The sequence below is a fragment of the Muntiacus reevesi genome, chromosome 2 (genome assembly GCF_963930625.1).
Source record: "Muntiacus reevesi chromosome 2, mMunRee1.1, whole genome shotgun sequence".
Classification (NCBI taxonomy): Eukaryota; Metazoa; Chordata; class Mammalia; order Artiodactyla; family Cervidae; genus Muntiacus; species Muntiacus reevesi.
In genome coordinates, this window is record NC_089250.1 from 95,234,775 (window position 1) to 95,253,367 (window position 18,593).

General features: G+C 42.1%; 1 protein-coding gene across 1 annotated transcript in view; it reads right to left on the minus strand.

The window, feature by feature from the left end:
- Positions 1–18,593, minus strand: part of CCDC6 (coiled-coil domain containing 6) — a 107,396-nt gene that overhangs the window by 3,122 nt on the left and 85,681 nt on the right. The window contains exons 5-7 of the mRNA XM_065922388.1: positions 17,750–17,910; positions 11,870–12,026; positions 8,124–8,224 (exon numbers count right to left, since the gene is read on the minus strand). Coding sequence (XP_065778460.1) covers positions 8,124–8,224; positions 11,870–12,026; positions 17,750–17,910 — 419 coding nt within the window. The remainder of the gene's footprint in view (positions 1–8,123; positions 8,225–11,869; positions 12,027–17,749; positions 17,911–18,593) is intronic.

The following is an 18,593-nucleotide window of genomic DNA, read 5'->3' on the forward strand; positions in this document are numbered from 1 at the left end:
TAAAAATAGGGAAGTTCCTGGTAGTCTAGTGGTCAAGACTCCATGCTGCTAATGGAGGGGGCACAGGTTCAATCCCTGGTTAGGGAACTAAGATCCCACATGCCTTGAGGCAAAATAAAAAAAAAAGTAGAAGTTCTTATTCATCCACAAAAATGCAAACGAATAAGAGGAGTGATGGGTTCACCAAATGGCCTGATGGATGGATAACAAAGGATATAAAAGTGAAACCCTATAACAGACAAGACAGTTCAGATATAAGTCCACGCATAAATGGTCAGATGATTTCAACGAAGGTGCCAGGAATATTCAATGGTAAAAGGGTGGTCTCGTCAACAAATGGTGCTGGGAAATTGGACATTCACATGCAAAAAGAATGAAACTGGAGCCCTAACTTACACCACACACAGAAATCAACTCAAAATGAATGAACGACTCACACATACAACCCGAAACCATAAAACTCCTATAAGAAAACACAGGGGAAAGCTTTATGACATTGGTCTTGGCAATGATTTCTTAGATATGACACCAAAAACACAGCCACAAAAGCAAAAATAGCCAAATGGGACTAGAGCATACTAAAAAGCTTCTGCTCAGCAAAGGAAATAATCGACACAAAGGTAACCTATGGAATGGGAGAAAATATTTATAAATCATGTATTAGATAAGGGAATAATATCCAAAATATGTAAGGAACTCATCCAATGCAAAAGCAAATAAACAAATAACCTGATAAAAAATGGGCAGAGAACCTCAGCAGACACTTTTCCAAAGAAGGCAAACAGATGGCCAATAGACACATGAAAAGATGCTCAACATCATTAATCATCAGTGAAAAGCAAATCAAAACCACAACAGGATATGATCTTACATCTGTTAGGAGAGCTATTATAAAAAATAAAAATAAACATTTCTAAAGGTTGGCAAGGATGTGGAGAAAAGGGAACCCCATGCACTGCTGATGGGAATGAATGTAAATTGGCGCAAACGCTATGGAAAGCATTATGGAGCTTCCTCAAAAATTAGAAATAGAACTACCATAAATGATCTAGCAATCCCACTTCAGGGTATTTATCCAAAAGAATTGAAAACAGGATCTTGAAAAGAAATTTGCACCCACAGGTTCATTGCAACACTATTCACAGTAGCCAAGACATAGAAACAACCTAAAAGTTCATCAACAGATGAGTGGATAAAGAGAACATGGTATAAACATACAATGGAATATTATTCAGCCTTCAAAAAGAAGAAAATGCTTTTTATTCTTTTTTCTTTTAAAAGAACATGGATGAACCTGGAAGACATTATGTTAACTAATATAAGCCAGTCACAGAAGGATGGATACTGCATGACAATACATACATAAAGGATCTAGGTCAAACTCACAGAAGCAGAGAACAGGATGGTGGTTGACAGTGGGTGGGGATAGAGGAAATGGGGGAATTATTATTTGATGGATAAAACGTTTCAATTTTATAAGAAGAATAAGTTACAGAGATATGCTGCACAACATTGTACCTATTAAACAATACTGTACAGAACAGTTAAAAAGGTGTTAAGAGGATAGATTTCATGTTAAGTGTTCTTATCTCCACTAAAAAAAAAAAGTCAAGGCTTGAGAGGAGTACAACTGGGACAATACAAAAGTAGAAGACAGGAGAAGAAATAAGAGTAAAGTGGAAAAAATAGAATGAAGGGGTAAAAACCAGATGCAAGAAAAGGGAAAGTGTCAAAAGATACACCAATAATAACAAGACAAAACCACTGTGTTTTTTGTAGCCATAAAGGCAAACAAAAAGCCATCACTGAAAACTTGGCAACTTCAGGATATTAAATGAAGAAAACAAAAAGCCCTATATATCCCAATGTTCCTCCCCAAAGAAACAGATATTTAACCACTTCCTGAATTGATGTTTTCAAACTGTGGTGCTGGAGAAGGCTCTTAAGAATCCCTGGGACATCAAGGTGATCAAACTAGTCAATCCTAAAGGAAATCAATCCTGAATATTCATTGGAAGGACAGATGCTGAAGCTCCAGTACTTTGGTCACCTGCTGTAAAGAGCCGACTCATTGGAAAAAACCCTGATGCTGGAAAAGACTGAAGACAGAAGGGGATGACAGAGGACAAGATGGTTGGAGGGTATCACCGACTCAATGGACATGAGTTTGAGCAAACTCCGGGACATAGTGACGGATAGGGAAGCCTGGGCTGCAGTCCACAGGGTCACAAAGAGTTGGGCACAGCTTAGCAACTGAACAACAACAACCTCTCCTTCTAGGCTCATCTCAAAAGCTCTCTAAGCTGGTAGCTCTCTCTCCTTTGAAATTAGTTTATTTTATCTTATACCTTCTAGTTTTATCATAAATTCTTAGTTTGAAATAGTTTATGATTCATAAGAAGTTGCAAAAATACTACAGGATCTCTGTCTACACTTCACCCAGCTTCCCTCAGTGATATCTTATATAACCACAGCACATTGTCAAAAACAGAAAATTGACATTGGCCCAAAACAAGTGACTAAGATACAAACTCACTGTGTGTGTGTGTGTGTGTGTGTTTGTGTGTGTGTGTGTGTGTGTGTGTGTGTACACGTACAGGTGTAATTTTATCACTTGTGCTGATCCAAGTAATTATCACCACAATCAGCACAGAGAATCATTGCAAAACCACAAGCAAACTTCTTTGTGTTGTCCCTTTAACTGTTATGCCCTCTCTTTAATCCTAACCCCTGGCAAGGACTGATCTGTTTTCCATCACTGTAATTTTCTCACTTTGAGCATGCTATATTAATAGATACAAAATTATACAGTATACAATCCTTTGAGATTAGTTTTTCATTCATCACAATGCCCTTATGATCCTTCCGAGTTATTGTGTATATCAAGTTAATTTCTTTTTAGTGCTGGGTAATATGTCATTGAGTATGGATGCACCACAGCTTAACATTTTAGGGGATATAAAATACATAAAACTCATTATATTTGGCCTTGCATTAATAGTATCTTATTTTTTATGTTTCCTTAGGCCCTGTTGTTGTTCATAAGCATTAGAGGCCAGAGACCAAGTCTTACACATTTTCTTTTTCTCCTAAGTTATAATCATCATACATCTGACCCTCAGGTCCAGAAATACAATAAAGGATAAAATTCCCCCAAAAATCCTAAATAGAAAATGCCTCCTAAACAGAATACTGTGGCTTTACGAAGTTATTGTTGGAATAAATTGCTCTTGCTCTACTACAGAAATGCATTGCCTAGAGTAAAAATTTTAAGATTTATTTCATTGTCCACTAGCTCAAGATTGTGAATTTTAAAAAAATGATTCATTAAAAGCAATTCATGACAAAATACCACTAAGCAAAATCGACACTTGAAAACACTAAAATATTAACACTGACTTTGGATGTAAGGATTCTGGATGGTTTTATGAATATTTCTGCTTCTTCCAACTGCCCCCAAATTCCCTCTAATACACCTCTGCTAAAGGAAAAAAAAAAAAAAACAAAAAACCAAAACCAGCCACCATAGAACCAAACAAAAGGCAAAAGTTTGAAGATTCTGTTCCTTTGGAGATTATTTTAGTTCTACAAGTCATTCATGAAAACACCGTCTCTGTGAACATTCATGCACTAGAGATATGATTTCTTCTTTGGCTTTCCCTGATCTGGCTCTGTCCTCGTCACTCCATCAAGGCTGCTCTTGCCACAGTAGGCAGCGTTTCTGTGCTGCCAGATGCACTGCTACTCTCTGCTCTTTATTGCAACTGACCCTGCGGCAATGAGGGACAGAGCTGACCCCTCCCTTCTTGCTGAAAGGCTTTGTCTTCACCTCAGTGATATCAGATACTGGTTTTCCTTCCTCATCTCTGGGAGCAACTTCCCAATCTCCTTCACCAAGTTTCCTTCTATACATGACCTCTAAATATTACAGTCACTTCTGGATCAGAAGGGAGGTCTTTTCTCTTCTCCCTCTACCTTCCATGAGTAGGTGATCTTATCTATTTAGTAGCTTTAAAATAGAGTTCTTATTTTAGAATAGTTTTTGGTTTACAGAAAAGTGGCAAAAATAAGTATAGAGAGTTTCTGCACTTCACACACTCGGATTCCGTATTATCATTATTTGATCACACCACATGATTTGTAGGATCTTAGCACCCCACTCCAGTACTCTTGCCTGAAAAATCCCATGGACAGAGGAGCCTGGTAGGCTGTAGTCCATAGGGTCACTAAGAGTCGGACACGACTGAGCAACTTCACTTTCACTTTTCACTTTCATGCATTGGAGAAGGAAATGGCAACCCACTCCAGTTTTTGTGCCTGGAGAATCCCAGGGACGGGGGAGCCTGGTGGGCTGCCGTCTATGGGGTTGCACAGATTCAGACACGACTGAAGCGACTTAGCAGCAGCAGCAGTTCCTCAATCAGGGACTGAACCCATGACCTTGGAATTGAAAGCGTGCAGTCCTAACCACTGGATTGCTGGGGAATTCCAACAGATTCCCTATTATTAACTTTTTATGCCACTGTGGTACTTTTGTCACAACTAATAAACCATCGTTGATACATTACTACTAACTCAGGTTCATACATTATCTGGATTTCCTGAGGTTTTCCCTATTGCCCTCTTCCTGTTTCAGGAATCCATTTAGGATACCATGTTCTATGCATAGTTGTCATGTCTCACTAGGCACCTCTTGGCTGAGATAGTTCCTCAAATTTCCTTGTTTGTTATGACCTCATCAGTATTAAGGTGTACTGATCAGAGAGTGTCCCGCTGCTGTCTGACATTTTCCACGTGGGGTGATGGGCTTTGGGGAGGAAGACCGCAGAGGTAAAGGGCTCTTCTCATCACATCATATCAAGGGTGTGTGTGCTAAGTCGCTTCAGTTGTGTCTGATTCTCTGCGACCCTATGGACTGTAGCCCACCAGACTCCTCTGTCCATGGGATTCTCCAGGCGAGAATACCAGAGTGGCTTGCCATGCCCTCCTGCAGGGGATCTTCCTGATCCAAGGATTGAACCTGCATCTCTTATGTCTCCTGCATTGGCAGCTGGGTTCTTCACCGCTAGTGCCACCTGGGAAGCCCTCGTATCAAGGGTACATGCTACAAACATGACTGACCACTGTCGATGTTGACCTTGATCTCCTGGCTGAGGCAGTACCTGTGAAGTTTCTCCATATAAAGGTACTCTTTCCCCTTCCTTCTCACACCGTATTCTCTGCAAACCCTCATCTGCAGTCCACATTTAGAGATCAGGGAGCTAGTTCCACTTCCATGAGGATAGAGTATCTACATCAATTATTTGGAATTCCTCTGTAATGAGAGATTTATCTCTCCTCCCTGTTTATTTACTTATTTATTTAGATCAGTGTGAACTGATGAATATTTGTTTTCTGTTTGGGTTACAATCTACTATTACACTATTTATCGTTCAAATGTTCCAGCTTTGGCCTTTGGGAACCCTTTCAGCTAGCTCCTGCGTCTCTTGGAACTATCCTCATCTTTGTGTTTTTTGCGCTTCTCCTTACTTTGTTGGCATTACTGGAATGTCCACATTCATCTCATATATTCCCTACCCCAGGCTCCAGAAACATACATTCCTCCAAAGAGCCTCAGTTCTTTTAACTGGAGAATGGAATTAGAAACCAAGATAGGGGCAGCAGTTATGCTTGTTGCTAGTGTGGTATAGATCCTTTTAAAAACTTCATTATTTCTCATGCCTGATGTAGGCACATGAAAACGTGCTAATTGGGAATGGCTTTTTCTTAGGCTATATAAAATAGTGAACAACTTCAAAAAATCTGCTGGAAAAAATAATACTCTATATAATCCACATGTATAAGTCCACATATAAGCAAGAATTTTTTGTAAGTTCTGGGAAACGTTCCTTTCAATCAAGTTGTGAGATAGCCCTCAAAATATTCCAACAAGTTAGTGAAAATACAAGACTGCCAATGTTAACCAGAAATGGTAAGGGAAGAAGAGCCAAAATACTTAAAATGGAAATGAAAACTATACAAACAGCACAGTTCCACTAAAGAAGTGATTAGATATTCATAATATTGAGGATCGCAAATTCTTTCAATTAAAAAATAAAGTGAAAAGAAAACTCAAAAATTCAGATATTGCTCATATATTATGCATGCAATGGACTAGAGAGAATAGGAGTAATTTCACTGCCAAAAGGAGTTTATAATCTACTTTGATGATATTCTAGAATTTCAAAGATGGTACAAATGTTCTCACTAAAGCTGGCTGAAATTTAAAAAGAAAAAAATCTCTAGTTGTTACTTACTATGATGTAGTATTAATGGATAACCAACTGGCTTGTCTATACAAGGAAGCCCCACATTATAGCAACAGGGGCAGCAAAAGCCAAAATTCTATGCGTGCAATAAATCTTGCAGAGTATTTGTTACCATAGAAGTTAATATTCCCAACCAAGGTCTCACTCTTGTTTTTTATTTCTTCAGTGACCACAAAACTACATTTAATGAATTAAAAATCACATGCATTTAGGTTTAAATCAATCAAAGAGAACATTAAATTATACTTAACATGAATCAGCATCATTATGAGATATAAAAGCCTTCCTCTTTCTTGCTTCTTCCTAACTCACGACTTTCTTCCCCATCAATAAATCAGAAAGCAAAGAAAACCTTTATCCTCCTGGTAGTGAAACCCAAATGCTCTTTGGGGAAACCTGAGAGGCAGCTCAGGAGAGAAGCTTCTGGAAAGATCTCAAGGCCATTGCAGAGCAGGAGAAACAGACTCAGGAACATCCTTTGGGGCAAGGACAAGTGATGATTGTGCTGAAGATCCACAACAGAAAGTCCTTTTGATTTGCAAACAGTCCCTCTTCACCCTGTCAGATGCCGGAGAGAGCGTGCCAGCCCCAAGTGGACAAAAGTTGCCACACTTTGTGTTGGGCTTTTAAAAAATGACCCTTCTAGAGATGTCCTTGGTGGGCCAATGGTTAAGACTCTGCAGTTCCACTGCAGGCGACATGAGTTCGATCCCTAGTCAGGGAACTAAGATTCTGCATGCCACGTGGCTTGGGCAAAAACAGACAGACAAAAACCAAAAAGTGTGACCCGTCTTACAAAAAGTCATAGCAGCATAGTGCTGGGCTGGATCCTAAATTCACAGAACCAAGCCGTTTCTGCCTCCTGCTCTCCTCAGCCACCTGCATGGCTGCAGCACTTCTCCTCTGTCAACCTGAAGGGCATCCATCCTTGGTGTCCCGTTATTACAACTGACAAAATGAGATGACACCCTAACGTGAAGCTGTTTCACTGTCCCAGACCACAAAACCTTTATTGCTGCCACCCTTTTAAGCTATCACCTTACTTTATTCTGCCGTGAAGCTGCCCCTCCAGCCCCCCCCCCGCCCCAACTTTTCCCCCAGCTCTGTTGAAAACCTGTTTACCAGCAAGCACAGAAGAGCAGCCTGGCCACTTCAGTCATAAGACACAAGCCCTTGGCCGGCGACCTTCTCTTCCCTCCCTCCACTCACTGCCCTCCCTCCCGCCTTCCTCTTTCTTCCCTGCTGGATCATTAATTTGCCCTCCTGCCCGGAGAGTCCCATGCTGTGCGGGTGTAGAGCCAGGGACCCTGGGGAGAGAGTTTTTTTGGGGTCAGATGAAGACAAATCTGCCTTTGAGCAGAGCCACATCACTTCTCCCTCAATTTTAATATGACACCTGCATTAATTATTTTGAGGATAAAAAAGGAGATGGTGAATATAGAACATAATGAGAGAACCCATAATAAACTATAATGCATCTCAGAAAAATCTATCCAAGGTTCTTGTCAATTCATTGGCACCCAAAATCATAGTCAAAGGTAGTCTTTTCACAAAGGTTTTTTAGAGTTAAATTACATTTTTTTAGTTCCAGAAAAACAAGAAAACCAGCAGCTGGCATTACAATATTTGTGCTTAAAAATCTGAAGCAAAGACTCTGTTGTGATGGTATTGATCATTTTTTTTTAATGTTTCTGGACAACACTTGACCCCTCTCTGTTTACAAGACTTTTTGTATGCTGGGAGGGAACGTATTCAGGGGTACCTAATAAATACAGCAGAAATGAGTCACAGAAGCAGCTGAGAACACATACTCACCAGGTGATATTGGCCGGCTTGAACTGGGAGAAGGTGTGTAAGGGATCGGGCTGGACACAGTGCGAGGTCTTAATCCTTGTGCAGACATCTCATTAAAATACCTAAGAGGCAGGATGACATGGTTAGCACCGCCTGCATCCCAGCAGTTCCTCAGAAAGCTCCCCTGAGAAAATGTCAGACGTTCGCATCGTGAGGTAGAATTCCTGCATGTTCAGAAAGTGTCGCTGTAGCGATGCACATGTACAAAACAGTCGCCAGAGCCACGCTGCTGCACTGCCTGGCACAGCTCTCTCTGCAGGGGCATGGGTGAGGGAATCCAGGGCGTCTCTACTCAGGATGGAGGCCTGATGACACCAGCATCACAGAGAGGACCAGGCTTTTCTCCATCACAGAACAGTTACGTAGGCGTTCACTCCCCCTGTCCCAAGAACGAGACACAAGCATGTTGTAACTGTGTGCTGTGTGTGCGTACGTTAAGTGCTCAGTCATGTTGGACTCTTTGCGACTCCATGGACTTACAACACTCCATGTTGTAAGCGTGTGTTGTGTGTGTGTATGGTTAGTTGCTCAGTCGTGTCGGACTCTTTGCGACTCCATGGACTTACAACACTCCATGTTGTAAGCGTGTGTTGTGTGTGTGTATGGTTAGTTGCTCAGTCGTGTCGGACTCTTTGCGACTCCTGCCAGGCTCCTCTGTCCATGGGATTCTCCAGGCAAGAATACTAGAGTGAGCTGCCATTTCCTTCTCCAGGGGGACCTTCCCAATCCAGGGATCACATCCAGGTCTCCCAGATTGTAGGCAGATTCTTTAAGGTCTGAGCTACCAATGGGGCTCAGTGGCTACATGTAAATGCTATAATGGCTACATGTGAATTGTTACTTGAAAGACCAAGCCAAACAAGCCCTCTGAGATGTATGTCATCAAATTAAAGGTACGTGGTTCCCTGAAGTGGATGTCAATTGTTTACAAGGCAGGCCTTGCTTAATAGTCACATGTTTGAATGCGGGATGTAAAAAAAAACACTCGGGTGAGTACCTCAGCAGGTCGCACAGTGCACGTCAGACTTCTCCCTGGATTTAGAAATCACATTAGACCTCACTTGGTGAATAAGCACAGAGAGCTGACAAGGGCGAATTTCTGCTTGAGGAACTCTCTAATAAGTGATCCTTCCCAGGCTTTCCAGCCAAAGGAAGGAACACGTGCAGACATGTCTACCCTAGAGGCGATCTCAGCCCTGACGTTTAATCAGTTCACATAAGGATCTTGAACACAGTTACTTCTATGCAGGTTTAGTAAACTCGAAGAAAACAAGGCTCCCAAGTCTGGCGTGCACCTGTCAGTGAGATACCCACCACCAGTTCTCCCTGCTCTCTTAGCGTGGCCCACCATGGCGCTGCGAGACCAGACACCCTGTGATTCTGCAGCCAGCAAGGCTACTAAGACCACTTCTTGGTCTTTAAGGAATTCAACATATGTAAGTCTCAAGTGTCTATTTTCTTTCTCCCAAATGTGATACTATCCCCACTAGGGACAGCAGACGTCTTTATTGGGCAGCTGTACTTGACTCCTGATAATCAACCTAAAAAAGGTAACAAGGACCTACTGCATAGCACAGGGAACTACATTCAATATTCTACATTAACCTATATGGGAAAAGAATATGGAAAAGAATAGATAGATGAATATGTGTTAGCCGCTCAATCTTGTCTTGACTCTCTGCAATCCCATGGACTGTAGCCCACCAGGCCCTGCTGTCCATGAAATTCTCCAGGTAAGAATACTGGAGTGAGTAGCCATCCCCTTCTCCAGGAGAATCTTCCTAATCCAGGGACTGAACCCAGGTCTCCTACATTGCAGGCAGATTGTTTACCATCTGAGTCACCAGGGAAGCCCAGATATCTGGATTTGTGTAACTAAATCACTTTGCTGTATACCTGAAACAAATACAACATTGTAAATCAACTATCCTCCAACATTAAATAAAAAAAGAGTGGGAGAGTGGGGCTAGGAGTCAAACCTCGTTCCTGATGCTACCATGTACACTGGACAAGTCAAAAAAAAAAAGAAAGTAAGCAAGGCAAACCTTCTGCAGTAAATACCAATTCTGGGGAAAAAACAATTTTTGTCCAGAAGCCTGAAGTGGCCTTAGTGTTGTCACCGTAGTCAGAGAGCTTGTCCTTCAGTGCTTCATATTCAAAATTCAAAAAAGAGGGGATATATGTATACAAACAGCTGATTCACTTAGCTATACAGTAGAAACTAACAACAATATACAGCAATTATACTCCAATTAAAAAAAACAATCAAGCACAGGGCCCTGTGTTGTGTATATTAACACACACTCTGCTCCATTTCTTCAGGTAGTTGATAAAGTAGTAAGCTAACTAATATTCTAGCTGATGTTCTTGGTCAAAAAGGTTTTCAGAGGATAAGAATTTCAGGAAGAATGAGACACTGTCAGAAACAGATCAGTGAAATTCAGAGTTAAGGATGATAATTTTAGAATATAAACTTCTGAGGAAAAAAGACTCACTTTCATTCTTCTCAAACAAGGAAGATAGTTTTAAAAACAGATTTAAGTCTATTTTTATTAAAATGTTTTAAATGATAAAAGTAGATCTTCATTATAAAAAATCATACATTTTTTATGAAATGATAACACGATCACTGCCCACAGTGAATTAATCAGAACGCCTGTTAGCCCTCTGGATCTGTTCAGTAAGAGAAGTGGAGTGCTGATCTGCTAGAACTGCCACCTGTGTTCAAACAACGCGCTCTGGTGTCAACAGTAAGTGTAAGTCTTCACAGCCGTTGGCAGACCCTGGTCAGAGACTGGCTGCCCAGTCCTGTCAGATGGTGGTTGTCTTAACAATCACCTCTCTTCAAAGTACAGAACAGGAGGGCGGGTAGGGAAGCAAAGGAAAAATCTGTCTAGCTAACCAAAGGATGACTCTCTTATTCCAACCCATTTCTCAGTGGGACAATGAGGGGTCTTGATATTGAGGCCTGGGCAGATAAATGTATTTGTTTTGTTTTTGAAAAGTAGCTGCAGAAAGGCTGAAAAGTCACCAAGTGTGTTAAAGCAAAACCTCTGGCTTTCAAAAACTTTCGCCTATCTCTGGCAGATTCTTTCACCCCCTGGACACATTTGCTTTCTCAGGCTGTACCATGCATGGCCTGCTCATCTTTTCTGTGAACTAAGATGTTCCCACCCATACTCTAAGGGCTTCCCCAGAGGCTCAGTAGTAGCAAAAGGAGGAGACGCGGGTTCAATCCCTGGGTCAGGAAGGTTCCCAGGAGAAGGAAATGGCAACCCACTCCAGTATCCTTGCCTGGGAAATCCAATGAACAGAGAATCCTGGCAGGCTATAGTCCATGGGGTCGCTAAAGAGTCAGACATGACTTAGCAACTAAATAACAATCACCCATGCTCTAAAGAGACATGACATAGGATCAGATGAATTCAACACATGTCGATGCTGCCTCTCTACACATGACCTGCCCCATTTCTCTCCTATCAGTGATTTGGCAAAGGTCATTTTCTTCATCTTTCTGTGTTTAAGGAGGATGGTCAATCTTCTTCATTTATCCCATTCTCGGCATCCACTTTGAGGTGACAGCATTCATCATGACAATAAATAAACGTTCTAGCCATCTCCTACCACATCTCATAGGAGGTGAAGCGGGGCTGGAGGCTGGTTTTTGTTGCTGTTGTTCTCAGGAGGTTTGTGGGACACACACGCACCTTTCATCATCCATCTCTAAGCTGGACTCGCTCTCGGAGAGCTGTCGACAGAGGGCCTCTCTTCTCTCCATTTCCCTCTGCAGCTTCCTCTGCAGCCTCAGGTTCTCCTCTCTCATGTGACGTTCCTCCTCCAAATACTGCGCCATTTTCTCGGAATCTGAAAAGTCAGAGTTCTCGATTAAACCAAGATCCATGCAGTCATAGTCTGCTCTTAAAAAGACAGGGCTGGTCCAGCCTCTGTGCCACAGACCAAGAACAAGACAGCCGTTCTCACTCCCCACACACAGATGACACCTGGATTTCAAGTTTATCCCAAGTACCAAGGCTGACCAATGATCTGCACTTAGAAAAAAAACGTGAAAAGCAGTGAAGGGTTAGGCAGCATCAATCCCACTTCCTCGCCTTCTAAAGTGCTCTATGCAGAGGAAGACACGCTGGAGCTATGTCTGGCCTGAGTGGTTACCAGAGCTCTCACTACCTTGCTGGGTGGGAGAGGGGAAGGGGTCCGGATAGGGAAATAAATTCAGCCCATGGGCTCCCCTCCAGGCACCACTTCTGCTGCCTGCCAACACCAGACACAGTGGGGCAGGTCATCTATGCGAACACACCCAGAGACCACACTTGTTAGCACACCCCCAGTGCGAGTGGTGGTGGTGGGGGTGGCGGGGAGAGGGTTGCACATGGAGAACCAGTGTACTCAATGAGCTAGGTGACAGTTACAAATCTTTGTACAAAACCAGAAACTGACATAGTAAGCACTATGTGATCAACATTTCCAATCAGTCTAATTTTTGGTGTATGTGTTACTGTCTCCTAACTGTCGCACAGTGTTTTGGAGGCAGACAGCAAATCAAGACCTACGTGCAGCCAGGTACTTGGGATGGCTCTTGCTGATGACAAGTACCCCTTCCTCGGGAGCTGCTCCGTATGTGGGGCAGTCAGAACTATTCGGCTGCAGGGCTAGACACTATAGACTCAGGCTGAACCAGCCAGATTATCTCTTGGAGGAATCTGAAATGTCAAACCAACACCTTCCTGGGGCTTTGGAATCCCCTTCTGCTGAGCTGTCTGCCCTCCGGAGTACCTCTGCAGGATTCTGTGACATCCCTGCAACCAAAGGTAAAACATGACCCTCTGCCCTTTCCTGGTTTACCCTAGACAGACCTCCCCCCTTTCCTGGTTTACTCCAGACAGAATATGTTGTTACTAAGTAACAAAAATAACCTTCATACAAACCTCAGTGTCTACCCATTTTCTTGGCTCCTTCATTTTCCCCTATCTCAGGCAAGGAACTTGGGAAAAGTACAATCTCCATCTACTTCTCTTTTCTGAAAAGTACTTACAAGTTTAGAGCGGCCGTGACCACATTTAAGAGATAGCCCGACAGGATACTACCCCATATTATCTGTCTGGTCCAAATTTAAGAAGGAAGGAAGGTGGTAACTGCTACACTGACAATTTCTCTCCCATAAACTGACCCTATTTCGACTTCCAAGTCTACCAAATGAGTTCCAGTTTTATATAACTCAATGGAGGTCTGGCATTTTTAGCAAATAATGACTTTTGATAAGTACTCAATGACTTCCAAGAGACCATCATGACAGAATGCATCCAAGTTTTTGAAAATCCTTATTTTAGAAATTCAAATGAAAACACCCAAATTATTACACACTATTATGCACACTAAACGCTAAATCTCTCGGCTGTTTTCAATCTAACCAGAAACCCTGCTGTCTAATCCAGATGCAAAAATCTCCTTAATTGAAGGCATGCTGGGAAAATATTTACAAAGTACACTTTTAATATAAATGATTAAAGGTATTTCATCCCAAATATGTTTGGGGGCAGGCAGAATTTTTCACTTGCTCTACAGGAAGTACTCTATCAGCCTCTTGGAATCTTTAGTGTTTCTAGAACGAGACGGGCAGCTGTCAGGGCAAGCTGCCTTTCTTTCCCATAAATAGGAGAGAACTGAGGATTCATGAGGCTTTGAGAATAATTATTTAAGAGGAAACCCTGTCTTTCAAAGAAAAACGGCAATCCTTTAGCATCTGGGGAAACCAGCAGGGGGATCCTTAAACAATAAGCTATAGACAAGAACATCAGTCACCAGGAGCAATGGCTGAAAAGACTGCCTGGCGGTTTGGCAATTAACCCAGAAGCCAGAGGCACAGAGAAGGCAGAGGCCCACAGCCTCCGGGTGTGACAGACCCAGGCACAGATGGCTGGGACCGTGGCATCGCTTGGCTGCCCTCTACCGGCAGATCACTACATCCGACTTCACAGGGCTGGATTTACTCTCGGGGCTTCCCTGGTGGCTCAGATGGTAAAGAATCTACCTGCAATGTAGGAGACCTGGGTTCAGTCCCTGGGTCAGGAAGATCCCTTGGAGAAGGAAATGGCAACCCATTCCAGTATTCTTGCCTGGGAAATTCCATGGACAGAGGAGCCTGGCTGACTACAGTTCATGGGGTTGCAAAGAGTCGGACATGACTGAGCGACTAACAGTTCATTTACTCTCAGGAGTCATCCTCTTTCTCCCACACTGAGCTCCCTAAGGCTTTGAAGTCATAGCTTATACTTCCGCCATCTTCAGCCACCTCACAAATTCAGTCAAAAATAGTGTCAACTGAAAGTGATTGCCAGTCTCCCAAAAGATGGTTCCTATATGATCCCAAGGTGGCTTGTACCTTTTTTTTTTGGCTGGTGTGTGGGATCTTAATTCCTGGACGAGGAATTGAGCCCATGTCCCCAGCACTGGCAGCAGCCTAAACACTGGATCACCAGGGAAGTCCCAAAGCCTGTACCTTCTGCATTCCCTTTCAAGTTTACGGTAAGAAAATACTTCTGCCCAGATCTCTTCCAAACCAATGAAATTAAAATCCACGAGGATGAAGCCTCTCCACTGGTCTAGGAAAACTCCCCTGAGGCTTCTAACGTTCAACCAGAGTTGAGAGACATTTGGAGAGAGGTTCAAGCTCAGACTCAGCCTGACTTACGGGATAAGGCCCAAGTGCCCTCGGAGCTTTCAAAGGGGACTAGATTATACAACCTAAGGAGGCAGATGCAGGTGGGTGAGGACAGTCTCATGAACTCATCCTCTAAACCCAACCTAAACCAACTGTGAGCAGCTAGGAGCCACACGCAGCTACTTCAGGTCAGCTTTCCCTGTCCTCACAAAATCCAAACAGCATTTACAGATGCCTCTGTTGATATCCACAGCGTCTCCAGAGACAAACATTGCAGTAGGAAGGAAGTAGAGGAAATAAGATACCCTTCCCAAATTTCTTCCAAAAACATTGTCTGGGGAACAACAAGGCAAGTATACACAAGAAAGAAAAATAGCACTGGAAAGATTTCAGAAAGGGGACAGACCTTTGTCTGTCCAACACAGCAAAAACTCAAAAAACACCCAAACCTAAAACAACTAATACTTGAGAACTCTTTGACTTGTTTCCACAGAATACACATCCATGGTGATTCTCAAACTGGGGTACATGATCAGAATGGCCTTTATTTAAAAAAAATAGAGGACAAGGCTCCACCCCTAGAGTAAGCCCAGAAGCCTATATGGGGTTAGACAGGATGGTGGCCTTCTACAGATGTCCACACCCTAATCTCTGAAGCCTGTGGCCACGGTGAGGTTAAGGACCCTGAAATGGGAACTCATCCTGGATTATCTGGGTGGGTCCGAAGCAGCCCCAGGGTGCTTAAGGGGAAGGCAGGAGGGTCAGAGTGAAAAGATGTGACATGGGTGGCAGAGGTGCGAGTGGTACCCATGCAGAGGAGGAGTCATGAGCCAAAGAATGCAGACGCCTTCAAAAGCTGAAGAAGGCAAGCAAACAGTTTCTCCTTTCAAGCCTCTTATAAGGAAACAATCCCTGCTGACACCTTGATTTTAGCCCAGTGAACCTATTTTGAACCCAGACCTCCAAAAACTGCAACATAATAAATTGGTATTGTTTTAAATCAGTGAGTCTGTCTCTTTTTTTTTCTTCACCATCTTAAGTGTGGTTGAATTTGCCCCTTGCCACATCTTTCTTCTCACAAGACTTTCTGGGTCAAGTGATTCCTGGCCAAGAAAAAAAAAAAGCAGAATTGCCCCCCTCCCCAATGGATTTGAATGAAAACTGGTAATAAAACCAGGTACAATTCCAAGAGAAGACATACGAGAAGAAATCAGGTACAATTCCAAGAGAAGACGTAGGAGAAGAACCAAGCTGGGTCTAAGGAGCCTCACACATGAATCACACATATTTATACTGTGTCAAGGTCACTTTCATCCTACCATATCGCTTGCATCTTAACCACACAACCACTGTCTGAACAGCCCACATGTGTTCCATAGAAGAGATGGAATGGCTGGTTCTCCTGTTGTGTTTCTCAGCTAGTACTTTATCTTACTAATAAATATGTGAGATCTTTTGTTGGAAATAAAATAAAATAAATGACCAAGTTTGTGCTCATTTGTTAACAGCAGGCAATAGGACACCTAACACGCTGTATTTCTTAAAGGTTCCTAAGATGACCTTGATGTCCCATCCCAGACACAGTACTGAACTAGAGCTTGCAATACACTTCAGAGAAGAAAACATAAAGATAAGAATCACTGAAATTTTAAATGTGCATTTCATCTGACTCAGCAAATCCATGCTCTGGAGTTTACCCTGAAGGTATTTTTACACAGGTATCAAAATATGTGTACAGAGATGGTCTCTATGGTAGCGCATGGAAGCTCAACTGGGTCTGTTGATAAGGGATGAGTTAAATAAGCTACAGCATATCCATACAATCAAACCCTGAACAGACTTTAAAAGGGAGCGTAAGGCAGTTCTGTATGTATCAGCAGGGGAAAAATTGCAAGAGATAGTAAGTGAAAAGAGAAAAATGCAAAAAAGGTACGTTCACTGTGCTACTATTTATATAAAAGAAGTCTACACACACACACATCTGAGGACTATATTAAAATTGTGCTAATTGTAAAAATTGGGGGGCTGGGGGTCAGGGGTGAAAGTGACTTATTTTTTCCCTGCATACTTTGTACTGCATTATCTATTCAAATAAATTTGAACAGTCTAAAAACTGAAAGAGGAGAAATGCGAGCAAATACACAGTGACCAATCATGTATCCAGAAATTAGTTCCTTAGCTTTCCAAAAATAAAAAGAATATACTTCAAAAGCATTAATTCGTCAAGTACCATGAACAACTATTAGCTGAGACCCAATTCTGGTAGCAAAGAAGATAAATACTCTTCTTTGCATTAATGCTCCCAAAGTACACTGGGGTCTCCAGCATCCCTCTGTTAGCCCCATCTAAGAGACGACACCAGGGAGCTGGTGAGGTATATTACTACATCTGATATAAAACAGATGACTAATGGGGACCTACTGCTTAGCACAGGAAACTCTCTATTCAATATTCTGTAATGACCAATATGGGAAAAGAATCCAAAAACAGAGTGGATATGGATAACTGATAACTGATAGATGTAAGTAGGTATCTGATAACTCATTCACTCTGCTTGCTGTATAACAGAAACTAACACACTGTTCATCAACTATATTCCAATTAAAATTAATTAAAAGAAAAAAAAAATAAAATTAATTAAAAGAAAAGAAATAGTGCCTCTGGTCCTGGACCCTCCTGAAATTATGTGATTTTCTAGTATCCTTAACTATTTGCCCTGCCCTGTTATGTTTTTTTTTTTTAAATAAACTATTCCAGGGTGACAGACACATAATTATGTACTGGAAATGAAACACAATATGAATTTAATTTATACAAATTCAATGGGAAATACATGCATTTAATAAAACTCTCTCCTTGGTAAGTGGATTACTTCTGTGGACAGATGGCCAGTGACAGCAAGGCTACGTACGCTGTAACTGGGCAGCTCTCAGTTGCTTCTTCAGCCTCTCCACTTCATTCTTTAAAAACCTGATGTGTCGCATCATGTTTTCTGGAGAGTCGATCTCCATGGAGATGTCTCTAGGCGATGGGGGAGCAGACACCGGCTGGTCTAATTTCTCCTGCAGGATTCTTCATTGAAAAGAAAAATCCAATAATGAAAAACAGTTTGTCTTTACAAGATAAAACACTGATTTGATGCTCACCAAAATCTATTTTAAAAATACACAAACAAATTCTTAGTAATTGAAAAATAAAGACAAAACAACACATTCTAGTTGGGAGGTTTGTTTTAATAGCATGCTCATATTAATCACCAAAATTCACTAAATTGTTTAACTCCTCTGCCCATTTTCCAGCAATTTTCAATCGCCCTTACTTGACAGCCAAGTCAAAGGACAAAGCTGAAGAATCCACCTTCCCTTTCTTCCTGTTAAATGGCCGCTGGTAATTAAGCTTTACGTAAAAAATCTCTAACACTGGCTTCTGATTACCATGCCGGGCATACCCTGGGAACTCAGGATGATTTGCTGACTAAATGGTCCACATGCTGGGCATGAGGGAATGAGATCCTGGAGGAGTTTCCCCTCAGTGCTTTTAGTTGAAACTTAAGAACTATAGATCATGAATCTCTTTGGAGAGTTGTGTCAAATAGACAGACACACTTCTCAACTCCCCTCCTGAAAAACCAATCCTGAGATATCCCTGGTACAGTGGCTAAGACTCTGCACTCGCAATGCAGGGGGCCCAGGTCCGATCCCTGGTCAGGGAACTAGATCCCATATGCAACTAAAGATCCTGCTTGCTACAACTAA